This window comes from Rhineura floridana, chromosome 2 (genome assembly GCF_030035675.1).
Source record: "Rhineura floridana isolate rRhiFlo1 chromosome 2, rRhiFlo1.hap2, whole genome shotgun sequence".
Taxonomy (NCBI): domain Eukaryota; kingdom Metazoa; phylum Chordata; class Lepidosauria; order Squamata; family Rhineuridae; genus Rhineura; species Rhineura floridana.
In genome coordinates this window covers 39147920-39172804 of record NC_084481.1, presented here as the reverse complement: position 1 = coordinate 39172804, position 24885 = coordinate 39147920, and the positions used below count along the sequence as shown (strand labels likewise).

Sequence of the window (24885 nt, the reverse complement as noted above, 5' to 3'; positions counted from 1 at the left end):
AAGCAGAACCCCATTGATTATAATGGGGCGTGTCATGTGAAAATGTGGCAAAATGCCGCAAAATCGCAAAAATCAGCTTTAAAAAGGGGAATTAAAGCAGCCGCATTAGCGGAACGCCGGGAAGTGGAGCCCTACTGTACTGTCAGCTGAGCTGGCCTGAGCCTGGTACAGGGAAAGCCAGCCTTTAAAACAGAGTTTGACTTACACTACCCTTTTTGCCATTGTATCTTCTGCTGCATTATTAGGGCATGTGACCGAGTGCAAAGAAGTTTGGGATGGGCATACATGTCGCTCTGCCGTTTCCCCAGAACGCCCCTTTTGGGGAACTTAGCCCAGCTTCAGCTGTGCCTGGATGGAGAACTTACGTTGGGACTTCAGCTGGCATAGTCCCAGTTTAGCCCGAGCTTAGCTAGAGATCCGCCTATTCCAAACTCCAGTCATCCTGGTTGATCTTGGGTTTGGATTGCTCCCTGGGAGTGTGAGCTGGGAAGTCCGTAAATCAAATTTCATAGCCATGAACTCACTCCTTTTATGTCCCAGACATCCCTTTGCAGCATGGGGATAATGATAATGGTTTACCTTGATAAGTTTGTTGTAAAGAATATTGAGGTAATACATACAAGGAGTGCTTTGAACACTGAAAAAGTACTACATATATGCTATTACTATTACAATTAACTGCTGCCAAAGCAAATGGAAGCAAGATGTCTTGTCAACGTTATTTCTGCTGTGTGCTAGTTATTCAGCAATCATGGGGAATTTTCATTAGGTATATTGTTGTACATATTCCATATTTTATGTGATTGGTTAAAAATTGTTTTTCTGCAGCGCTTTTTTGTCCTGGATAACGGAATGTTGAAATATTCGAAGTCACCAATTGATGTAAGTAATCCTGGAGCAATTTTTACAGTTGGGAGTTGTTTGTTATATCACTTAAACATTCAGGATTGTATTCAGGTAAGTCCTACTTGGAGGAGACTCATTGATGATCCCAAGGTAGAGCATGGTCCAGCTCACCTTTCCGCCAGGCTGGGGGGAGTTGGATGTGCTGGCAGGTTCCTGGTGCCGCCAGCCTCCACCAGCAGCAGCCCTCTGCCACAGCTGAGGGGTTCTCCCAGAAATGGTCAGCCCGGTGAATGGAGCATTGCAGGGTGTGTGTGTGGACTTGAATGAGATTCTCCTCACATACAGAGCCCTCCCCTGGGTCCTGATCCATCTGGAATCTCCGCTGGCCAAAAGGTAAAAAAATTCCCTTGGTGGCCTATGAGGAGCACACTCCCTGGGAGGCCTGTTCGTGGGAGCCGGTGCTTCCTGGCCGGTTCATGCGTGTGGCTCCCTGCGGAGCCGATGTTCAGCCAGGCCGGCGGCTCCTGAGCAGGAGGAGGATCCTGCAGGACTTTCCGCCAACTCCTCCTCTGCCGGCCCCAGTTATTTGGATTGTTCTGTTAGTCGTGTCGATTAACTTCAGTAGGTCTACTCTGAGCAGGACTAGCATGGAATGCTACTTCTCACTCTTATTATTTATTTATTAGATTTATATCCCGCCCTTCCTTCCAGTAGGAGCCCAGGGCTCTTAATAGGAGTAGATGCCTAGGGATATCTGTTCTTGTGGAGAAGAACTGCAATCCTCCTCTGATGACATGCACTTCCCCCACTTTGTTTGTTTTGCCTTTAATGTTGTTTGTGGGTTTGTCACAAGGTGTCATTTAGTAACTAGCCACTATTTGTGTTTGCCACCAATCCGTCCCTTCCTCTGAGCTCTCTGGTACCTACAGAGAAGGCCTATGTGTTTTGCCTAGCCAGCTCTGAGCTGTGCAGAGGAGCTCATGCTTCTTCCGCCTTTTCTGAATTTCAGAGACACCTGTGTCTTATTTCCATGTTGGGATTTGGAGATGTGATAGAATCATTTCCAATTTGGATTTGGTACCAAAATTTCCATTAATGTGCTTATTCTCAGTCACTGAAGATCGGATTTTAATGTAGTGAATTTCTGAGGCTATTATTGAAAACTGACTTTTAAAAAAAAAAAAAAAAATCTGTCTCTAAAACATTGATTGTAGGAATGATCAATATTTCTTTTTAAAGTTTTGATATTTCCTTCACAATATCGATATTTCCTTATTTGAATCCTGGCCTCAGAGGTTTTTTTTAAATGAATTCTCTCCTTTAAAAATCTGTCCTGTCTGTCTTAAAGTAGTTTACAAAGCTTCTTACTCCATATTTTTGATGCATCTCAACCTACAAGTCTTGGGGAAAACAAAGGACAATGTATTCCCAGCTTCAGGGTGCCCTTTCCATAAAAAATATGCTTTTTATTTGTACTCCCAGCTTTCTCTGCCTCCACAAGTAAAATAAATAATATTTTGAGATGTTTCTGAACTAGTAAACAATATATTGTTTTCCATTAGTCACCATAAAGGGTAATTAAATGACCTTATTTTTCCTAATTCATTGACAGTGTTTTCTCTTTATTTTTCAGACTCAGAAAGGAAAGGTCCATGGGAGCATAGATGTTGGTTTATCAGTTATGTCAATTAAAAAGAAAGCTCGTAGGATAGACCTTGACACTGAAGAGCATATTTACCATTTGAAAGTAAGAAGTTGCCATAATTTTTTTTCCACTTGAAAGAGTCATGTAGCATGATGGAAGTCAAATACTATTACTGAACTCTACGTTCACACTGACTCTTTCACTAGGTGAAATCCCAGGACTCATTTGATGCTTGGGTATCAAAGCTGCGCCACCACAGGTTATATCGTCAGAATGAGATTGTACGATCACCACGAGATGCTAGCTTCCACATATTCCCTTCAACTTCGACCACTGAGTCTTCACCAGCTGCTAATGTTGCTGTTCTGGAGGCTAAGGTATACAATGTCCCTCATCTGGAAGATCTCCCATCTTGAAGTGCATATATTTGTTAAATAATTCATTGCATTTCCTAGCCATTGTCCTCAATTAAAAAATCTGTGCCATTACAGGCAGCACTAACAAAGAGCAGAGGAAGATGTATAACTGAAGACTTCCTGATTTTGCCACATTTACTGAATTGTTTGTTCCTAGCTTTTATTTAGACTAGAGTTCCCAGTACATATGTGCCTCCTTTCAAGAGGAAATATTATTTGCCCCTTGTTTATTTTAATTTTTTTTATCATAGGGCATTTTCCTCCCGGTATTCAGTAATATAATTTTCTGGCTTTTTTTCTTTAGGTCTCACAGAACAACTTCCCATGGCAATCATCTGTCTCCTGCAGTAACAGCCTTCCTGCGACGTACACCACTGGCCAAAGTAAAGTAGTTGCTTGGTTGCAAGACTCTGAGGAGATGGACAGGTGTGCAGAAGGTCAGTCCCTAATCATACCGCTTTCCTGAGAGTAATCCATAGTTTCCTTCAATTTATAGACCCTCCACTGCTAGCTAACAGATATTTCCCATTTAGTGTACAATTCTGGGCCCACAGGAACCAAGGGGTACTATCTCAGTGCAAATCAAATTTGGGATTTATGGTCACAAGGCATCCTATTAATGGTGGCTTTCAAGTTAAAACTGGAGGTTCAAGTTGTTTGACACTAGCCTTTTATCTATGTCTATCTAGCATATACCAAGGTTTCTGGGAGCTATTATTTTATAATGAGGATTCCTGATCAATTTTTAAAAATCTATCTGTTGCTCATACAGTATGCTGAGATTGGTCTAGAGCATGGATGGCCAACTTCTTGTGCTTGTAGGGACAGGCTGCTCTGAGGCTGGATTCCACCAAGATGTCACAGCAGCTTCGTGGAGGAGTGTTTTTGTGAACACTGATTGGCAAACTGCATTGCAAAATTTGAATAATTGAATTTCATAGGATGGCTATGTTTCGCTTACATTGTTTTGGAAAGTGCGAATTTGATACATTTGGTTTGAAATGCAAACTGAATCCTTCTCTCAGTCTGCGTCTGTGATGGAATTACTTTTTTAGATGCTTTAAAAAATGCACTGGCTGATGGCTAAGTACACTGCCACGATGGGGCAGAATGTACACTATGAACAGGCTTAGTACACGGCCACAGATGGGATGGAGCAGAATGTAAAGTCCAAACAGCTTTGTAAGGTTGCCTGGGTTGTCTCTGGCTGTTCTGCCATCATATAATTATTAAGGGTAGCAGTACACTGCCACGATGGGGCAGAATGCACTGTTCCGCCATCTTATATTTTCTATGGGTATCAGTACACTGCCACGATGGGGCAGAATGTACAGACCCGAACAGGCTCAGTACACGGCACACGACTGGGGCAGAATGCACTGGCTGATGGCTAAGTACACTGCCACGATGGGGCAGAATGTACACTATGAATAGTCTTAGTACACGACCAGAATGCACGTCCAGATATCTTGGCACAGTATCCGTAGGTGTGGGACAGTATGGAGCAGAATATAATATTTGCACAGCTTTGCACAGTATCAACAGCTCTGGTACACGGCCACGGATGGGGCAGAATGTACAGTTCAAACAGCTTTGCGTGGTATCAGTAGCCTTGGTACACGGCCACGGGTGCAGAACGTACAGTTCAAACAGCTTTGTATAGTATCAACAGCCTTGGTACACGGCCACGGATGGGGCAGAATGTACAGTTCAAACAACCTTATATAGTATCAACAGCTTGGTACACGGCCACGGATGGGGCAGAATGTACAGTTCAAATGGCTTTGTATATTATCAACAGCCTTGGTACACGGCCACAGATGGGGCAGAATGTACAGTTCAAACAGCCTGGTATAGTATCAACAGCCTTGGTACATGGCCACGGATGGGGCAGAATTTACATTTCAAACAGCTTTGCATAATATCAACAGCCTTGGTACACGGCCACGGATGGGGCAGAATGTACAGTCCAGACAGGGTTTATGTGGTATCAACACCTTGCACACTAGGTATCAGTTGCAGCAATAACAGGCTTTGTACAGGTCCAGTAGCTTTTGTATAGTATGGACAGTCTTTGTACATGGCCACGGATGGGGCAGAATGCACAGTTCAAACAGTTTTGGTATAGTATCAACAGCTTCAAGCAGTTGCAGTATTCAAATAGTCGCAAGAGGCAGCAGCAGTAGCAGAGAGAAAGCTATGTAAATCATGCTGTGGGGCTGCCAGAACAGCACATACACAGGGAGCTGATTACACACAGGGAGCTTGACAAAAAACTGGATCCCGCTAACTCCAGCCCGTGAGAGAGAAAAACCCTCCCCTTTGCAATGCTAATGGGCTCTCAGAGAGAACGGGAAGAAACGGCCATTAAAATGGCGCCCGTAGAAAAAGCGAGAAAATCGAACAAGAATGACGTTTATTTTGCCCAGCAACAACTGTTAAAAAACGTAATGAGTAATGGCGGGCAGAAAAGAATGGCGTCTGAAATTTTAACTGTAAAAATAGAGAGAGCTGCCACGGTAGAATACGGCCGCGGGACTGAACAACGTAATCGCGGCTGGTGGAAAAATGCTAGAAAAAACTCCGTAAGGGAGGCAGTACAGCCTGTGAACTCCCGTAGCCGAAGAAAAATCGACCAACAGGCAAAGCGCAGCCGCGGGCTGAGAGGGCTGTCTAGGGCAGAAACAAAGTGCCGCAGACGAGGAGCAAGGCAGCCCAAGCAAGAGGAGCTGCCAAAAAGGGGAAGGCAAAGAGCCGCAGGCACAGGCTCCAGACGGGGAACTAAAGCGCCACCCGTAAAAATCAAAGACGAAAGGAGCCGCAACCGCAGGCTCCCAATCGTCAGGGCACAAAGGGAGGATCGGTAGAGAAAAAAGGGGGTCGGAGGCTGCAGCCGCAGCTCCTGGCCAAGCCGCGTCCGCCGCTGAGGCGACAGACCGCAGCTGCGGTCTCTGTTGCTGGGGATAAAACACACACACCCAGCAAGGAGGAGAAATTAACAAGGAAATTGACACACAAACAGTGGTAAGGACAGGACAGAGGGAAGGAACGAGATGGCAAACGCACACAAAACTCCACCCTCTATCACACCAAACGAAAGACTTACCTAGCTATAGATCTTGCACGGACGAAGGCAAGAATGAACTGGAGAGTGGGAGGGGCCTGACATCCTAGTCTTGACTTCAGAAACATTCTTGCCTTCGGACGATAGGACGAGCTATAATCCAGCATGATGGGATTCCTCCTATGAAAATCACACTTCAGGTGAGACCAATGGTCCATTTTAGATGCTTTAAAAACTTTTTCTTAAAAAAATGTTTTGTTTTAATATGTTTTTAAATATGCTTTGTTCTAATGTTTTAAAGATGCTTTGTTTTAATATGTTTTAAAGATGTTTTAGAGTGTTTTTATTTGATTTCTTGCCCATCCTTACATGCTGCATATTATTATAAAACTCCTCCTCTTTAAACAGAAGAGGTCCTGACTGCAATTAGTTGGGAATAATTAGGCTACCCATATTGATTTATCACCTAACTGTCCCTCATCAGGAATTGTATCTCAGACTTCTGATTCACCTATTAATCAAGAGATTAGTGGTGGCATCTGAAACTTGAAGTTAGGAACTGAGCTTGTCTCAATTTTTGGCCTGTAACTTATCATTGATATCCTACATAGTGCTCTGCAGATGTCATTGGACTACATTCCCCATTGTCCCTGACCATTGGTTGTGTTTGCTGGGGCTGACAAGTTGTAGTTCAACATCTGGAAGGCACCGTGCTGGCTAGTCCTGGATTAAGAAGGTTAAAAGTGTAAGAATCGCACATTCAGTTCCTCTTTTATTACCTTATGAGAAATGTAGCTAAAAGTTTTATATGTTCTACATCAAGCAGAGTGATTTTGCTGCTATATAGATAATGTACTCCCATATAAGGTTTGTGATACCCTAGCAAAATAAAATCTTAAGGAAGGTAACTAATGTATTTTTTTAAATTTGTGTCAGACCTTGCGCACTGCCAGTCAAACCTTGTGGAACTCAGTAAAATTCTTCAAAACTTAGAAATACTTCAGAGAACTCAGTCAGCCCCAAATTTCACGGATATGCAGGTAACTTTGTTTTTAAAATCCAGATTAAATAATGATGATTGTACACAACATATACTTTGTATTTGAAAAAATGGTTGCTGGAGGATACCATCTGTCACCCTGCAAATAGGCGTAGTTTTATCAAGTTTAGAAACTCTGGTCAATTAGGAAAGATTTAAGCATGTGCAGAATTACCTGTTGTCATACTCAAGATGCTGTGAGGACTATAAATAATGCAACCAGTACGAATTTTCATAAGCATACTTAATTTGGATACTTTGGTCCAGCAATTTAATATTCAGTTTTTTGTTTTTGTTTCTTGTTAAGGAGTTGGACTATCACGTGGGATGGGGGATGAAACCCTGATTTCATTGCATTGAGGCAGAAAATTCTAGAGAAAGTGACATTAGAATTATTCTAATGTTTGCTTTTAAATTTGTCTTAAATGGGCACGCTCTTTGCTTTGCTTGTAGAGCGTAGGTTAGCATTCTTACCATATTTTTATTTGCTGAAAGCTAATGCTAAGATTCTTATTATTAACTTTTGCAATACTGTCTCTGTCAATTGTATGAGCTTTAATACAGTGCTTTGTTGCTTTTAACTATTTTATGACGTAGGCTAATTGTGTAGATAAGAAAGACAAGCGTGTCACAAGAAGATGGAGAACAAAAAGTGTCAGCAAAGATGCTAAAATACAGCTTCAGGTACTGAGTTCATGTTTGCCTGTTCACCCTAATTTTAGATTAACCATTTATAGAATGATGCAGCTGATTTTGAAGCACTGGCTTCTTCATTCTTGAAAGCATTTCATTTGAAGAACAAGGCCTGATGCTCTAGAAATTAACATGAAGGATTTTCATATAAAGAAAGAAAAGGACAGAAAGAAAAGTTGGACATTGGGAAAAGAAATTACTGGCTGGGATTCAAATAATTATTTTTTGTGTGTGCTAGCACTCAGCTTGCCAAATCTGATTTTTTACTCTTTTTTTTTTACTTGAAGACCGTCATGCCATATCACAAACTGAAAAAGTCTTCTCAGTTTCAGACAGTTTGCCATACAGCAGTATTAGAATGGCAGCCGAGGGGGCAGCATTTTGAAAAACATCCTCTTGCAAATACATAACTTGTCCTCTTACAAAAGTACAACTAGTTATGCAGTTGTGTTTGCAAAGATTTCCTAGATAACTTTTCTAGGGAAGCCATGTGTGCAGTTTAAATCATGATGAGCATATGTGTCTATCCTGCTCTGCAAACACATTTTCAGAAAGATATTACTCTGTTCTCTGGTAGAGTAAGGAAAGCATTTGAAGATTCTTTGGGATTCTTTGGGATTGCCCTCTTATTTATTGATTCATTTATAGGCCACTCTTCATCCAGTTGAATCACAGGGCAGTTCACAATATAGTAATAAAACAATTTTTAAAAACCAATAAAACCATTTAATGTTAAACATAGATAAAACTGTTTACAACTCTTCATGTCAGTATAGCAAATAATAAGAACTATATAGATGATCCAACCAAACAGCCATATCACCAAAGGCCTGGACGAAAGCTCAGTAATGAGGCAGATTGACACCTCCAAAGGGAGGGAGGTCCACATGTGGGGCATCACCACAGAGAAGGCCTTATCTCAAGTCACCACATGACAGGCCATTTCCTTTAGCAGAATCACTAGAAGGACCAACATATATAGGGTTCTGTTTGGAAGGATGAAAGAGGGTTGAGCTCTGTAGGAGAGGGACAAGAAGAGAAAGCAGTATGCCTTTGCCTGGAAAACACAGATAAGCTAGCTTCTGCTCTTCTTTCTGTCTTACTTCTTCTCATGTTCTGCTTCTGTCTCACCTTCTACTTGAGAGAAACAGGGGAGGCGGGGTCACAATTTGTCCAGCAGGTTGAATGCAGTAGAGGCAGTTCCTGCTTGCCTGTCTCTTCCATGGTTCTCGTAACGGAGGGCAAAAGAAGAGGTGTGTGTGTCAAGGAGCTCAGCTGAGTGAATGGGGATGGGAAACTATCCACCCCCTGATTATATGTTAGTCAGGATGATTGGTTGCCAAAAGGCAAATCAAAACGAAGAGAAACTGTATGTCTGTGGTATAATATGGAGTAATATCTGTAGTATTCTATTGGGATAACATTTTCTGGAATAAGAAACCAGTGCTTTTTTTTTTAAGTACGCCTGACAAATCAAGTCCTTTTATTCAGCTTATAGACTACGTAACATCTTCAAACAATCTTTGTGCTTGTTTTTGTGCTGTGCTTTCCTTTTTTTAATATAACACTTGTTTCTGTTACATTGCTATTAGTGTCTGTTGTCTGAAGTGCTAACTAGATGCAGACTGTTTTGTGAAATAATATTTTCTTTTTCTTTCTATTTTTTTTAGTGGAGGGGTCTATGTTTCTAATAGCTTGCGACTGAAACACAAACACAGTTATCTTGGGGGAAGACAGGATAGAACAGCCTGAAAACACTTCGTTGAATTAAGGGCCTGAGATGTCATGGTCCAGTTTTACCAGACTTTACTCATAAAATACCCCCCCACCTCCTCTGGTTGTAACAAAAGAATGACTTTCTTGAGAGGCAATTTTCACAAAATATTTCAGGATTTCTGAAACTCTCTCAACCATCACTGGGGAACCTGTGGCCCTCCAGATGTTATTGGACTACAGCTCCCATCATCCTGGTCCATTGAACATGTTGGCTACAGCTGATGGAAGTTATAGTCCAGCAACGTCCCCGCTTCAGATCTAAAACAAGAAGCTGGTCAGTCTGCCTTCTGACCTTTTTCAAATAATTTTCTCACACATAGGCTTTAATCCAGATAGGTGTGCAGATGATCCACAAACTCCTGGATTGCTACCTTATGCTTTGAAAATTATAACACAGATTTTGCACAGGCAGTCAACAGTTATGTTAACTGCTTTCTGATACAACTAGAAAAATTAAGAAAATAAGAGGTGATGAGAAGAAATGTTGCAACATCTTAAAAAATAAAATTGCATCTTTCATATTGTAAGGTTCGTAAATCTTGTCATGTTTATATATAAATCAATAGCATTTTTGGAGAATACATAGTCTTCATTAGTTCTTACTAGATCCTTGTAAGGTTGCTAGAATTTTAAACTTGTCTCTCATATATATTTTTTTCAAAGGAGCACTAATAATTTGAGGGAGGTGGGGACTGGCCAGGAAAGCCTGCAACCAAATTCTAATTTCATTATCTCTGCTTCATGAATTCACATGTTGACTTCACAAGACCATTGTGATTTGTTAATGTTTGTGTTTGTTTTAGTGCAATTCATTTGAAGGCTTGGAAGCCATGTGAAAAAAAATGGTATATGCAGCCTGTGAACATGTTTTTCACTGTTATACATGATGCTTTGTTTCTCTTGTGTGGCTCACAAGAAGTGATAGTGAAGTGCCTGTTTACACTGAGCTTCTCAACCCAGGAGTGAGGGAGGGAGTCTATGGCTCTATATTTTTCCCGCACTGTTCTTTTTGAATAAAAAGTACTATCTTTTTATTATAAAAAGTACAATATCAGGTTTACCTGCACCTGGGATCTCCCAGAAATCCTATCTGTTCCCCTCTTTTAATTGAGGGACAGCTTGAAAGAGTGGGGCAGGGAGCATGGGGGGTGAGGCTTTAAGCAAACCTTAGACTTGCTCCCCCCCTCCTGGCCTGAGAAAAGAATGACTCACAACAAGCCTGAAATGAGGGACATTTTCAAAGTTTACCAGTGGGTGTGGGAATATGGTGCATACCCTGTCCCACATAACCATTTGTCCATGAGCATACAAAGTTGTGTGGTTGCCTTCAAGAAAACCAATGAAGACGTAAAAAAATAAGTTGGTTGTAACTTTGTGAAACTGCTTGCTGAGTGCTCTGGAGTGGCATTCATTTTTTAAAATAACATGTTGAGGGACTGTTATCAGTTACTCACTCCTTTTGGAAGGTGTAGCCTGCAGACAGTGATTTAAATAAGTATTCGTCTGCAGTCCTTGACGTTGTTTTGGGAATATTGAAGAATATGTTTCAAAGGAAATGAACTAACAGGCTAATCATTCAAAAACATGCAGAAGCAGAGTTGAATGTAGAAAATAACTAGTTGGGATGAAACTAGTACCATGCAAGCCAGAAGAGATGCAACCTCAGGTGGCATGAAGTTTTACACAGAGAAATATTTAGTTCCTAAACACCTTTAGACTAGACATGTGCATACTTTCTTTAGTAAGCTTCCAAATTCTGGTAGGCTCACATGCTGAGAGAGCAGCATTCCAGGTGATTTCTGCTACAATGCATAAAGTAAATAGCTGTATCCAAATTATGGAATTTTTCCCCGCTGTCTTTTCATTCCATAGCCTCTTGTTTTAAGTCTGCATGCCAAATAACATACATACCCTTTAGACACTCAGTTGTAGTTCACATATATCAGATACCATTAGGAAGATCTTAAACGTAAATAATTCATCATATACCTTGCACTTATTTGAATGAGAAAGGCATAGGCCTAAATCCAACACGGAGTTAGGCATTGTTAAATCCATTTATTTCAATGACCTTAACCAAGCATAACTTAGTATTGGAGTTAGACCATACTATTGGATGCCAAACCCCTAACAATTAAGAACAATTACTGTTTGTGTATGTGCAAAAGAAGAGTTGCCACATTGCAGCTGGATGTGTGGTGTTGCCACAGTTTGTCCAATTGCTTCACCTTGCCTTCTAATTGCCAGTCAGGGAATGATGAACTAAGTAAAAAAAACACCCAAACTTCATACAGCTTATCATGGGCTAACTGGGGATGAGGGGAACACATAGTGGAACAGCTGTATGACTCCCATTTCCTCCCATTTAGTTACAGTGCAGATTAAGGCAGCCTGCATTTCAGCTCGCATAGAATTATGGAAACTTCCCCTTTGTAGAAATGAGGCGGTTGCAGAACCTCCTCCTCCTTTCTCTGACCGTCTTTCACCTTCTTGAGTCCCACAATCCTTTCCCCTTCTTTCTGCTTCCCTGTTCTTTTCCTGTTCACTGTCAGGAAGGGACAGCGCTGAAGGGCCAGTTCAGTACTCCACGGCGCCGCCAGAGACTAGCAGCAGCAGTGGCTACAACAGTGAGTGGACTTAACAGTCAAGGCACCTACAGTTTTAAAGTGGGAAACTGTACACATGGATGACTGTGTGCTGGCGATGCTGAGAGCTTGAACAGCACTTCAGGTGCTTGTGACAGTTGGGGAGCATGAGGGTGGTGAGGTTACAAGGCCAGCTCTGCCCTCTCACTTGAACATGTTTGCAGTACAACCAAATAAGTGTTTTTTAAAAAATATTGTACAAAAATTAGAGAAATTTAAACACTTTCAGGTCTAATTGATTTCACTGGGAGAGAACTGAACCCACATGGTTAACAAATGAGTCTTTAAAATGTGTATGTTTAGCTAGATGTGTGTGTGTGTTTGTGTGTGTGTGTATCTATGTGTGTAACTACTTTGGATACTACTCTCTGAGCCAATTCTGTGTTTTTTGTATGTATGGTGCACCTTAAGGATGCGCAAAAGGGTTAACAGAAGTTCTCTCTGGTCTCACGTCTATCCTGTTGATTAAAAGCAGTCTCACTACTGCTTTTTTACAGTGTGGTATTTTTGGAGATCTTACGCCAAGAACTCTTCAAAAAACCCAATGACTGTAATTAATCTGGTTGCACATGCTTCTGTATGGTGAGATTAATGACAATTTATTTATATATAAATATATTTGTATACTGCTATTTCATTTAAAAAAACATCAAAGCTGATTACAACTAATATAAACTGTACAGTAAAAACAAAGGTCAACTACTGCCAAAGGACATTATCTTAATTGCCTGCATAAGCCTAATGGAAAAGAAAGGTCTTCAGTAGGTATTTAAAAGGTAGAACAGAAGGTGCCTGCTGAATCTCTGTTGGCAGAGCATTCCAGAGAGCTTGGCTAATAACTAGGGCCGGTTCTAAAGGGCAGCCAGGTGGGGCACTGGCCCGAGGGCCCCGGAGCTCCAGGTGCCCCTGAGGGGCCCTCTGTTCCCCTTCCGCGATCCACCCGAGCCTCCCACCATCCCCCCGCTTCACCTACCTTTCTCTCTGTTGTTTTTTGCAGTGCGTGCAGGGTTGCCATCAATCAAGATGGTGGCCGAGGTTTCTGTAAGGGACTGAAGCCTCTGCCGCCATCTTGGTTGATGGCAGCAATCCGCACACTGCGTGCCATCTTGATTGATCGCAACCCTGTGTGTGCAGTGCGCGCAGCCGCAAAAAACAGCAGAGAAAGGTAGGTGAAATGGGGGGATGGCGGGTGGCTTGGAAGCTCCTGTCCTGCGATCCGCAGTGTGGAAGAGGAGCTGAGGGGCCCAGGGCAGGCTGATGCCCAAGGGCCCCGGCATGCCTGGAGCCAGCCCTGCTAATAACACCAAAGACTTGATTTCATGTCGATGTTAAGTGAGTCTCACCAACGTGGGGAATGACCAATGCTGCTCCTGCAAATGATCTCAGTGACTGAACTGGAATATAAGGGTTCAGGTAGTCCCTAAGATACCCTGGACCTAAATTGTTTAGGGCTTTGTAAATTAACACAAGGACCTTGAACTTGGCTTGGTAGTACATGGGCAGACAATGCAGATGTTTTAACAGTGGTGTTACATATTGTTGGCCATGTGCCCCCATCAGCAGTCTGGCCAACACATTTTGCACCAGCTGGAGCTTCCAAACCAGGCCCAACGGCAGCCCCACATTAAGTGCATTGCAGTAATCCAGCCTCGAGGTTACCACGGCATGGATTACAGTGGTTAGGATATCCCTGTCCAGGAATGGCCATAGCTGACAAACTAGACAAAGCTGGTAAAAGGTACTCTTAGCCACAAAGGACACTTGGGCCTCCAGTGACAAAGATGAAACCAGGAGTATAAACCTGCTCCTTCAGAGAGAGCACTATCTCATCCAGAACAGGTAACTTGCCTATCTCCCAGACATGGGAACCACCTACCCAAAGGGCCTCCGTCTTCCCAGGATCCAAACACAGTTTATTGGCCCTCATCCAATCCACTACAGCATTCAGACGCTGATCCAGAGCATTCACAGCCTCTCCTGATTCAGATGTAATGGAGAAATTGAGTGTGTTGTACAGAAATAGAATATGCTGATGACACCGTTACTCCAAAACCCCTAATGACAGCTTCCAACACCTTCACATAGATGTTAGATGTTAAAGTGGGGAGAGAATAGTACCTCTGGAACTCCATAGCACAAGGAACACTTACCCAGTGCTACTCTCTGGACTCGGCCCTGAAGGTAAGAGCCGAACCACCGTTATATGGTGCCTTCGATACCCATCCCACTGAGTTGATCATTCAGCATCTTATCCGAGACACACATTCATCTGGCTCCTTCCTTCCTTCCTCCTTTCCCTGAGATCTGAGGTGTGGAGGAAGAGTAAGAAACACACAACCAGGCAATTGACCTTCCCATTTCTGGCTCTTGGTGCACACACGCACGCACGCGCGCACACACACACACACACACAGGATGGGAGCAACCATGGCACCCCAATGAGAATTTGGGTTTGAGGGAAGATGTCCACCCCATATCAATGCAGTATACCAGAAGGAATGAGGAGAGCTTTAATTAGATTATTTTTAACTGTTTTATTTAAGCCGTCTGGGGAACACTTCTGGATCAAAAGGTGGGGTAGAAATAACCAAACAAACAAATAAAATATGCATAATAGGAGGCATGATGCAGATCAAAAGAATGGACTTTGAAATATAAAGAATACACGTGAAACCACTCTAAGGGATGTCAGGCCTTATCATTTTAGTACAATTATTTATATTTATTTAGAATAAAATGTATAACCAACTTTCTGACTTCAAATTGAGATGTCCAAAGTGACTAACAGAAAGTATAGAAAAAGCATATAATGATATACCCAAATAATCAAAATATGGCCTATCCTCTTACTTATACCATGCAGTATAAATAACAGGAAAGTAGCTATGTATTTTTAAGATTCTAGCTCAATTGGGAGTAAGTCATTTTGAACTGAGCCCTTATTTATGAATAAAGATGCTTAGAATTGCACTGTAATTCCATTAGCAGTGGTACTATCAAGAAAACAGAAGAGAAATAGTTATCAGGTCCATAAATAAATTAAGTCATGCTTTATTATACCGCATAAGTTTTATTTCTGTTCCATAATCTCAAAAAGTCATATTACTACCATGCCAGTTGTATTTGCTTTTATTTTAAAGAAGTAACAGAATTCTGGTGGAAGCAAAATTTAAGTAAATAAAGTGTGTCGTATTTGGCTTTTTTGAACAGCTGGAATAGCAAAATGTTCACGTAATTCAGTTGTTCATATAGAAGTAGACTTAAGCTTAAACTTACATGACTGCATATGGTGAATCTAGATTGTCAGGAAATGAGAATATTTGAGTTGCCTAGCAAGGGGTTCTTCATATTTCACTTAAATAACAAATTGCCACTCAAATTAAACTGCATGTTGACAGATAGTGATGTTAATATGCAAAAGATGAACACATTTATTTAATTCACAAGCCGCTCTTCAGTGCCTGCAGGAAGAAGGAGAACATCGCCACCCAGGGAAGGAGAGCCTGCTGTTGCTGCTGCTGTTGGAACACCACCTCCACCACCCTTCCCAGTGGGACTGCTGCCTGGCAGACGTGCCTCCTGCAGGACCAGGTCCCAGGTACCCAGCCAGCTGTGACTAATTTCCATCACCTGTCCCTCTTTGGAGGGATACATAAGCTGGCTGGCTGAGGTGGCCTGGGAGACCCAGTGCCTGCAGGAAGAAAGAGAACATCGCCACCCAGGGAAGGAGAGCCTGCTGTTGCTGCTGCTGTTGGAACACCACCTCCACCACCCTTCCCAGTGGAACTGCTGCCTGGCAGATGTGCCTCCTGCAGGACCAGGTCCCAGGTACCCAGCCAGCTGTGACTAATTTCCATCACCTGTCCCTCTTTGGAGGGATACATAAGCCGGCTGGCTGAGGTGGCCTGGGAGACCCAGTGCCTGCAGGAAGAAGGAGAACATCGCCACCCAGGGAAGGAGAGCCTGCTGTTGCTGCTGCTGTTGGAACACTACCTCCACCACCCTTCCCAGTGGGACTGCTGCCTGGCAGATGTGCCTCCTGCAGGACCAGGTCCCAGGTACCCAGCCAGCTGTGACTAATTTCCATCACCTGTCCCTCTTTGGAGGGATACATAAGCTGGCTGGCTGAGGTGGCCTGGGAGACCCAGTGCCTGCAGGAAGAAGGAGAACATCGCCACCCAGGGAAGGAGAGCCTGCTGTTGCTGCTGCTGTTGGAACACCACCTCCACCACCCTTCCCAGTGGGACTGCTGCCTGGCAGACGTGCCTCCTGCAGGACCAGGTCCCAGGTACCCAGCCAGCTGTGACTAATTTCCGTCACCTGTCCCTCTTTGGAGGGATACATAAGCCGGCTGGCTGAGGTGGCCTGGGTTTTTGTCTTTTGTTTTGTTTTTGTTTTCTTTTGGGTGCCATTGGTTTTAGCTATGGGTGGGTTCGGTTTCGTTTTATATTGTAGTTCTTGGGTTTTTATGTAGTTTGTATGTTGTATTTTACTTTATCTTGTACGCCGCCTAGAGTGGCCGCTTGTGCGGCCAGATAGGTGGCCTAGAAATAAAATTTATTATTATTATTATTATAATGTCCCAGGGCAGCATACAGATAAATGAATAAACAGTACAGTAAAATTATACAATGAAAAAAACAAACAGTAAAACCTCAGTTTTTAAACCCCACTGAATCATAAACCAACTTTTGAAATCGGCTATTAAACATCCTGGAATGCCTGGACAAATTAAAAATATCTTTGTCTGGTGCCAAAAATATATCATGGTTGGCTTCGGGCAATCTTTTCAGGTGACGGGCATTCCAAATATAAGATGTTACAAGCAAAATGGCCCCTCTTCCAGCCACCAACCACTTAACTTCAGATGGGAGCAGGGCTTGGAGGAGGGCCTCTGATGAAAAGCAAGTTTCAGGTACGGTCATGGGGTAGAAGGTTGGTGGCCCTTCAGGTAACCAGGCCAGTTTAGGGCTTTATAGGTAATGACCAGCACTTTGATTGAGCCCTGAAATGGACCGGTCAGACATACCAGTGGTCATTTAGAAGGGCGTGCTAACAGAGAGGAATTAGCTTTTCAGCATTGAATGTATGTGTAAGAGTATAATGGTTCAACTTAAAAAATAAAATTTGCAGAGCTGACTACTTCACTGAGCCAAAAAAGCTGTGAACAAATAATTGAAAATGGAGCTTGTGAAAGAGGGGAAATTAAATAGAAAAGGAGTGCAGAAGAATAGGCAGAGTTGGAGAGTGCCCCTGGGAGGCATTCTTTAGGTGGATGGGTACTGTGAAGGAGGAGATCAAGATGGTAACTGCAGCTTTAAGGTATCCCCTGGATGAGTATGCCAAAATTGTAGATGATGCAGTTTGAGAAAGAGAACATCCCCCACCCCCGCTAACAACGAGCTGATTGTTAGGGATTGTTATGGAAGTTTGTGCTGCAGTTGAGAAAGGTACATACATCTGTATGTACATTCTGTGTATCTTTCAGGCCTGTTGGAGCCAGAGTTTCATCCATCTCAGCTTAGAAGTATAAAGCTGAGAATAGCTTTCCTCATGCACGTGTCCATATTCAGCCAATCAAATCTCGGCTTAACAAGCCATGATACAAACAAACCTCCTCTGCCTGCCTACAGCTGCTTTGCACCTCCCTTCGTGTGAGCAGGGAAGCAAGTCAGGAAGCCGCAGTTAACCGTGGCTTCCTCTTATGTCAAGACAGAAATCCAAGCTTAATGGTTTCCAAACAAGCCATGATTTGGAGCTATGGTTTAAAGTTAGCTAATAAGCCAAGATTTGATTGTCCAGATGCGGCTAGCATTGTATATTATTATTGTTGTTGTTGTTGTTGTTTAAAATATTTCTATCCCTCCCTTCTACCCTACAATAGGGCACTCAGGGTGGCTACAATAAAATCGCACACATATATAATAAAATAAACAATAAAAGCACAAAACATTGCAGCAAATTAAAATGCATAAAATACTATTTCCCACAGGCATTGTTGCAACACAACACTTTTTACCTTTTTATTTTCAAATTTAGTACTGAATTTAATTGTTGCATCTTTTGGCCTCTGTTTTAAGCCCCAATTACCACATTAACTAGTGATTTAAAATAATTGCTTAATGCTCTCTGCCCTATCCCCACCCTCATTCCAGATGTTTGGTCTAATTTCCAGGTGCTATATAAAAATAGTCTTTGCCCCTGCCTCTCATGGTTAGAAGGGAGTGAGTCTTGAAATAGCCATAAGAAAATGATATTAAATTATTACTATAAAATATATTTAATTCCTGTTAATTCTGAATTATTATATTTTGATTTTAGACTGTACAGTTTTGTGTACAGTTTTGTGTACAGTTTTGTGTTATTTTTATTGTATTTTTAATGTTCACTGCCCAGAGAGCTGTTGCTAGTCGGGCGGTATATAAGCTTAATTAAATAAATAAATAAATATATTAGTTTCTTCTGTATTAAAATAGATGATGACGGTGTTTTGGTTTGCTGACTACTTGGTGGTAAAATGTTCTGTATATCATTTGCATATTGGACATCATTTTTCAATAAAGGTGAGGTAGCTACAACCTCTTCCACATGTCAATAAGGTCATTTCAGATACTCCAATCTTTGCATGTATTCAGATCATTTTTTAAAAATGCATGTACGTTAGATAGGGTCTGAAGTGCTCTCTACATGTTGTGTATGTGGTGTCAAGGCAAACTGGAGCTTTCCTGGTTTTTCATCCTACCAGCAAATCCTTGTGCAACATAGGAGGCTGCTTTTAAGGTTCCCTTGAGCATGGGGAGAGAATTGCTGATTGGCAGTGCTTCATTTACAGAGGGATCTACAACAGTTTTTCCCACCAGCCCTTTGGATCCTGAATACTGGCAGCCAGTACACACTAAGTTACAAACTCATATTTGGAGCAAAAGTATTCCCATTTGCCATTCCCTCTATAGAACTCCTCAGGGATCAGATGCATGAGCTTCCACAGTCTTTGCCTCCTTCTGCATCACCCTCAGCAGAGCCGTTTGTGTGTTGATGGCAGCTGCTTCCTTAGATCCCTGTGCCAGAGAGAAAGCTGCCCTCTGTGACCCTAGCTTTCCATCTTAGGAGCTCCTTCTCACACTGCCCTGTAGAGTTGGGCTTTCAGAATTGTCCTATTGCCATTTTAAAAGATTGATGGTAGAGCCCCCCCTTAGCTTATCTGTTTTTAAGTTCTTTCTCACAGTTCATTGCTAGATCAGCTCTTGCATGGAGTTTCACTAAATGTTGCTGCAATTGGTTTCAGTCATAGGAATCCTAATGAAGGGTGATAGCCAATTGGGGTGTCCTGCTTGTGCAAACAAGACTTCCACCTGTGCAAACAAGACTTCCCTTTCCTCTTCTGCTCACCCTCAAAATCTGCTCCAGAGAATTGGGGAGAGTGCAGGGGCTGTAGGGGGGAGAATAGGAAGGGGAAGCCACGTCCACTGACATGACATTGGATCTCACCTGGAAAAGGCACGGTTACAAGCCTGAAATAAGCGGGTTGAGAATTGAGAAGCTTATTTGCCAAAAAGGATATTCTAAGGGATTGTTAAAAGAGAGAACATTAATTTAGTAGGATATCTAAATGTAATGCAAGGGTACTGTGGGTGTAAACATACTCACTGTTCTGCCCATTCCATTGCATCTCCACCTTTTTTTCCTGAAAACGGGAGCACACAATGCTAGTCAAATCTGGAGAGATCACTTGAGTGCATTTTTAAAAAAATTCAGCTTCAAAGAGATTTCACAACTGATTGACAGATCAACCCGTTCCTCCTCCAGATGTGGCTAATGGAAACACTTTGCTGTAGGCAACAAGTGTGTTCACAGCCTATGTGCCTGTGATGGCAGTGATATTGGGAGTTCCCCTTGGGAAAGGGAAGCACTTTTTCAGCTTGTTATTTAAACAAGCCCCCCACCAAATAAGAACCATGCCATTTTCTCCAGTCTAAATTTAACTTGGGTTCAAATTTAGTATTTATTGTATAGCTGAATGGAAGAAATGTGTGAAGTACCAGCTGTTTTAAGAGACAGAAGAGTGGTAGGAGAACTGCAATAAATGTGTGAGCAGAATTAGATGTATAATCCCTCAAAATATGTTTTAATTGATGAATTGGAACTTCAAATTATATACTGTGAAAATCCAGGTTCCTGAACGGAACAGAGCAAATTTTATTCTCAGAAGTTCTTACTGGTTATGGAAAATGAATAGTCTGTGGAAATGTAGAGTAATATGACTTTTTATGCTGGTGCTGCTGAGGATATTTCAAAAGCATGTAATATATTTTGTAATAGTTTTTCAGATATTGATATTTAAATTACATGGACGATTTGGATAACAATGCAATTTAGCATATTATTTTATATTCAAGTGCTAAATTGGGTTGCAAGCTCATTGAACGTTGGGCTGCAGATTGCATATGAGGTTGCATGCATTTCGTTTTGCATGCATATTATAGAATAGCATAGCTGTTATTTAAAAAAGCATTGCAAATAAATGTATGTTTGTGTTTTATATCTGGATATGTATTACATGTAATCTAAAAACCTGCATACATATATTGTATATAAAATACACACACAAAATCAAACACACTTAATGTATATGCGATGTATAATGTGTATGCAAACATATTCTTCGAAGGGAATGAAAAGTGGAGATGGCGTAATCATGTCTTTTGGAGACATAATTCAAGATTGTTTTTCTGTGCATTGTGTACACATTGTCTTTCTGTGTATTGTGTAGTTAAATACACCAAATTAAATGGGCATTCTAAATTAAAAGAGAGGTGCCCAAAGTGTCTAGCTTCACAATATGTGATCTGTAGATATACTAATGTAGTATATTTAATATCCATTTCCAGATGTATCAGTGCTTTCATAAGCTTGTTCGTAGTTCTTCTTTGGAAATGTTTAGCTATATTTTTAGTTTTCTAGAGAAACTAGTACTGTTTAAATCCTTTTTTACTATAGCTGCTAACACATTCTTCATACAAGTTTGGAAGGTCAGACTACAATAAGTAAAGTTTTCTTTCCCTTCACTTTTTCGCTTTCCACTGCATGGTTCTGGAAACACTTGAAAATCCATTTTAATACCCCACCCCGAATAGATGGCTAGTTGTGTTCGGCTTTACTTAGAAAGCTCTCTTCCATTTTTATGTTATAAGCTATAACTGTAGATTCTATCTATTCTTCATACATTAATGCTTTTAATGCAGCATTACCCAACCTTTTTTGACCTAACACCTCTTTGCAAAATCTTTTTGTGCCCAACGCCCCCCTCAGATTAAGTATATGCCAATGCTTCCTATTCTTCCCTTAAAATATGAGGAATGCATAAAAGGTATTTTGAATGATTATTACTGATCCTTTTTATCATACCTTTTTATTGCACTTAGATTACACATTGAATTCTTAGTATGATTTATTAATATACATACATAGTTATAGAAAAGTAAATAAAATGAGATTTATTATAAAATACTAATGTGATCCTTGAGCTTGATGAGTTTTGGCTAACTTCACAATATCTGGAGTATACTTGGATAGTAATAGTCTTAAGTCACCACGACTAACAATATCCAAACAGTTTTGATTCTTCACTAGTATGCGATTCACTGCACTGAAGCCTAACTAATTAAGTCTACACAGTATGAACCAATAGAATACACAGTGTTACTTAACAACAAACTCATTCAGTTTACCGGCATTGTTTCGTTAAACAAGTTCATTTAAACATCACAGAAACAACGGGTAGTGAGTGTGTCCCATTCCTGAAGAGCACCAGCAAATAACCGACTGTCTGCGTCACCCATTTGCACATGGCACTCATCCATTGGAAGAATGCGCCCTCCACCAATACACCCAGCTTATCAAACACTCTCTCGTGATTGGTTCCAACATCCCTCAAGACAGCACTGGAACATTACCTAGTGCCGGGGCGTGGCTAATATCCCCATTCCTTGATATGACACTGGCCGGTATTCAGAATTTCTTTACTAAAGAGCACACACTATTTATAGTGTTATTTCCATGAATTGAGACTATTAAATACATTCTGGGTACAAAACAGTTTAAAAATTAATGATTTGTGTATTAAATAAAATGAAACTTAAATGCTTCAACTGTCACATCAGACCGCCAAATGTCAACGCCCCCTAATGAACCCAAATGCCCCCCTAAAGTTTGTAGTTATGCCAATGCCCCCCTGAAAGGCTGTAATGCCCCCCAGGGGGGTGCTACCGCCCATGTTGGGAATCGCTGTTTTAATGCATCAACATTGATTTCAGGGGAAGAAACATAATTTGGGGGCTGTACAAATAAGCAGAACTCTTGTTTTGAAGGAGATTAAACATCTCTTGGGAAAAGTACCAAGACTTTTAAGCATTATGGTAAAGTAAGAAATGTCTTAGGGTGCAGTTCCAGATGTTCTGTGGAGGAAAGATACAGTCCCATTTATCTCTTGGTTTTCAATTTAGGTTCCTTTCAGTACTACAATGTCTCCTGTTCGCCTACATTCATCCAATCCTAACCTTTATGCAGACATCGACTTTCAGACTCCCCCAAGCCATGCATCTGACCCCCTAGAAAGCTCCACAGACTACATAAAACTCCAGGAAGAGTTTTGCCTCATGGCACAGAAAGGTAATTGCATGTGTTACAGCTGCATCTCAGTGGAAACCTTTGATAATAGACCACCTTTGGCCAAGGCATGTGTGTGTGGTTTTGCTTGTTTTATTGTTTCATTTGTGGGCGGAAAAATGAAGTGAGGTGAATGTGCAGTTGTTAAGGGTTTCTCTATCCATTTTCAGAAGAACTCGTGTGTTTCAGTTTTAAAATATTTCTAATCTACACTTTTCACACCCCTTCACAGAAAACTGCATGAGAGGTTCTTCTTTTGGTATGTGCATGAATATTGCAGGCATGTGGGTGACTGCTTCTATGTTTCTTGCCTGATCAGCACCTACCTGGTATGAATGCCATCTTTAAATATTCCAGCTGAAGCTTTTTAGAGGCTTTTCAGATGTATCAGTTGCTGACTCTTAGAGTTTGAGTCTAAAAATTAAGAAAGAAAAACCAAATTGCACTAAGTCCTTTGAATCATTACACAGTGATATACCATGCCATTGGAAGGCATGTTGATACGCTTTACAAGGCAGAATATAAATAGCTCCCCCTGATGTTCAGCATATGCCAACATGCAACCTGGGTCACCATATGAACTGGGTCCCCCCCCCCCAATTTTGCAGGGTGTGTGAAAATATCCTGAATATTTGAGAAGTAGCCTGAGTCTTCTCCATCACTGCTACTCTTGAACAATGTATGAGCAGCAGAGGGTAAGGAGGAAGATCTTCTAGAAAATCCTTGGTTTCTTCTCCTTGTCCATAAAAAAACATACATTGACTTACTCAGACAACTATTTATACCTCTTTTGATAGGCAGGCCTATCATTATAAGGGCAGGGGAGAGAAATATGAGACACCATTTTCCTTGAATTGTCAAAGCTTCTGTTTCAAGAACAAAGTCACCCTTTAATACAGTATTAAATTACTACAGAAGGCAAACTTGGACCAGACATATTTATTCAAAAGAGAGAAGTTAAGAAAAATAGACTAAACTGGTTCTGCATTTTGTGAGGAATAGTGCTGTAGGCTCCAATACATGTATGAGGGCAAAAGTCGTCTTATGGATAATGGCCATTTTTCATACATGGTGATCCAGAGTGGGACATGTGGGCATTCAAAAGTGATAGTGAAAGGTGGAAACTGTCCACTGAAATTTTACAAGTTGCAAGTAAAGTCCTGCTCTGTGTATCAAAGACATTTCTGTTTTCTCTCCAGTACATTCTCTTCTAAAGTCTGCCTTCAACAGCATAGCAATAGAGAAGGAGAAGCTGAAGCAGATGGTGTCAGAACATGATTTTGCAGGACACAATACACAGATAACACGTCTCAGACAATCACTTTCTCAGGTATGCTCTTTTATGGATCTGTTTGCAGATTGTTGACACTGGAGATTCCTGTAATCTGTAACAATTGTTTGTGATGCATAAAATGCCAGATAACGTTCTAAAAATAAATGACAAAATAAAATGTGATACTAATAAAGTCATATCCTGATCTATCCTTTAAACAGAATGAAAAGAGGGTAGAGGTAGAATGGTGAAGAAAAATAAAATACAGCCATACCCTGCTTTAACGTTCGCAATGGGACCGGAGAGTATACTTTAAGCGAAAATAAACTTTAAGTGAAGGAATTGTCTTCACTTGTACTGCACTCAATCACCACTAGATGGCAGCGGCGTCATGCCAATAAAGTATACGTTATTGCGAAGTGCGTGAACGTTAAGCGGGGTATGGGGACTTATGGAGCATGTACGTTATAGCGAGGCGACGTTAAGTGAAGCGACATTAAGCGGGGTATGCCTGTACATTTATATGTCAATCTATAAGTCAAAGCAACATTGTGTTCAAGTACTACTTCGGCTAGAAAAACTTTAATCAAATAAAATATTGCATAACTTGCTTTCCCCCCCCCCCCAATTTCTGGCTCAGTTCCGTTTCTATTGTGGTGATGGTGATGATGATGACTATCATCCTATATACATGTTATTTGTGTGTATATAGCTGTAAATTTGAGCCATGGTACCGTAAGCAGAATTCTAATTCACATGCCAGCACGGCTATATCATTGTTGAGGCAGGAGGATCCTGTGTGTGCCTACCCACTCTGAGCTTG

At 41.3% G+C, this 24885-nt stretch overlaps 1 protein-coding gene across 16 annotated transcripts in view; it reads left to right on the top strand.

Moving 5' to 3' along the window:
* OSBPL6 (oxysterol binding protein like 6) overlaps positions 1-24885 on the top strand; it is a 167815-nt gene that overhangs the window by 104661 nt on the left and 38269 nt on the right. For 11 of the 16 annotated variants that reach the window (XM_061608356.1, XM_061608354.1, XM_061608349.1 and 8 more), the window contains 9 exons: positions 829-882; positions 2480-2593; positions 2698-2868; positions 3212-3344; positions 6908-7011; positions 7608-7694; positions 12032-12106; positions 22627-22792; positions 23989-24119. In XM_061608356.1, the coding sequence (XP_061464340.1) occupies positions 829-882; positions 2480-2593; positions 2698-2868; positions 3212-3344; positions 6908-7011; positions 7608-7694; positions 12032-12106; positions 22627-22792; positions 23989-24119 (1035 nt within the window). The remainder of the gene's footprint in view (positions 1-828; positions 883-2479; positions 2594-2697; positions 2869-3211; positions 3345-6907; positions 7012-7607; positions 7695-12031; positions 12107-22626; positions 22793-23988; positions 24120-24885) is intronic. The other 5 variants (XM_061608359.1, XM_061608361.1, XM_061608362.1 and 2 more) reach the window with 3 other exon arrangements.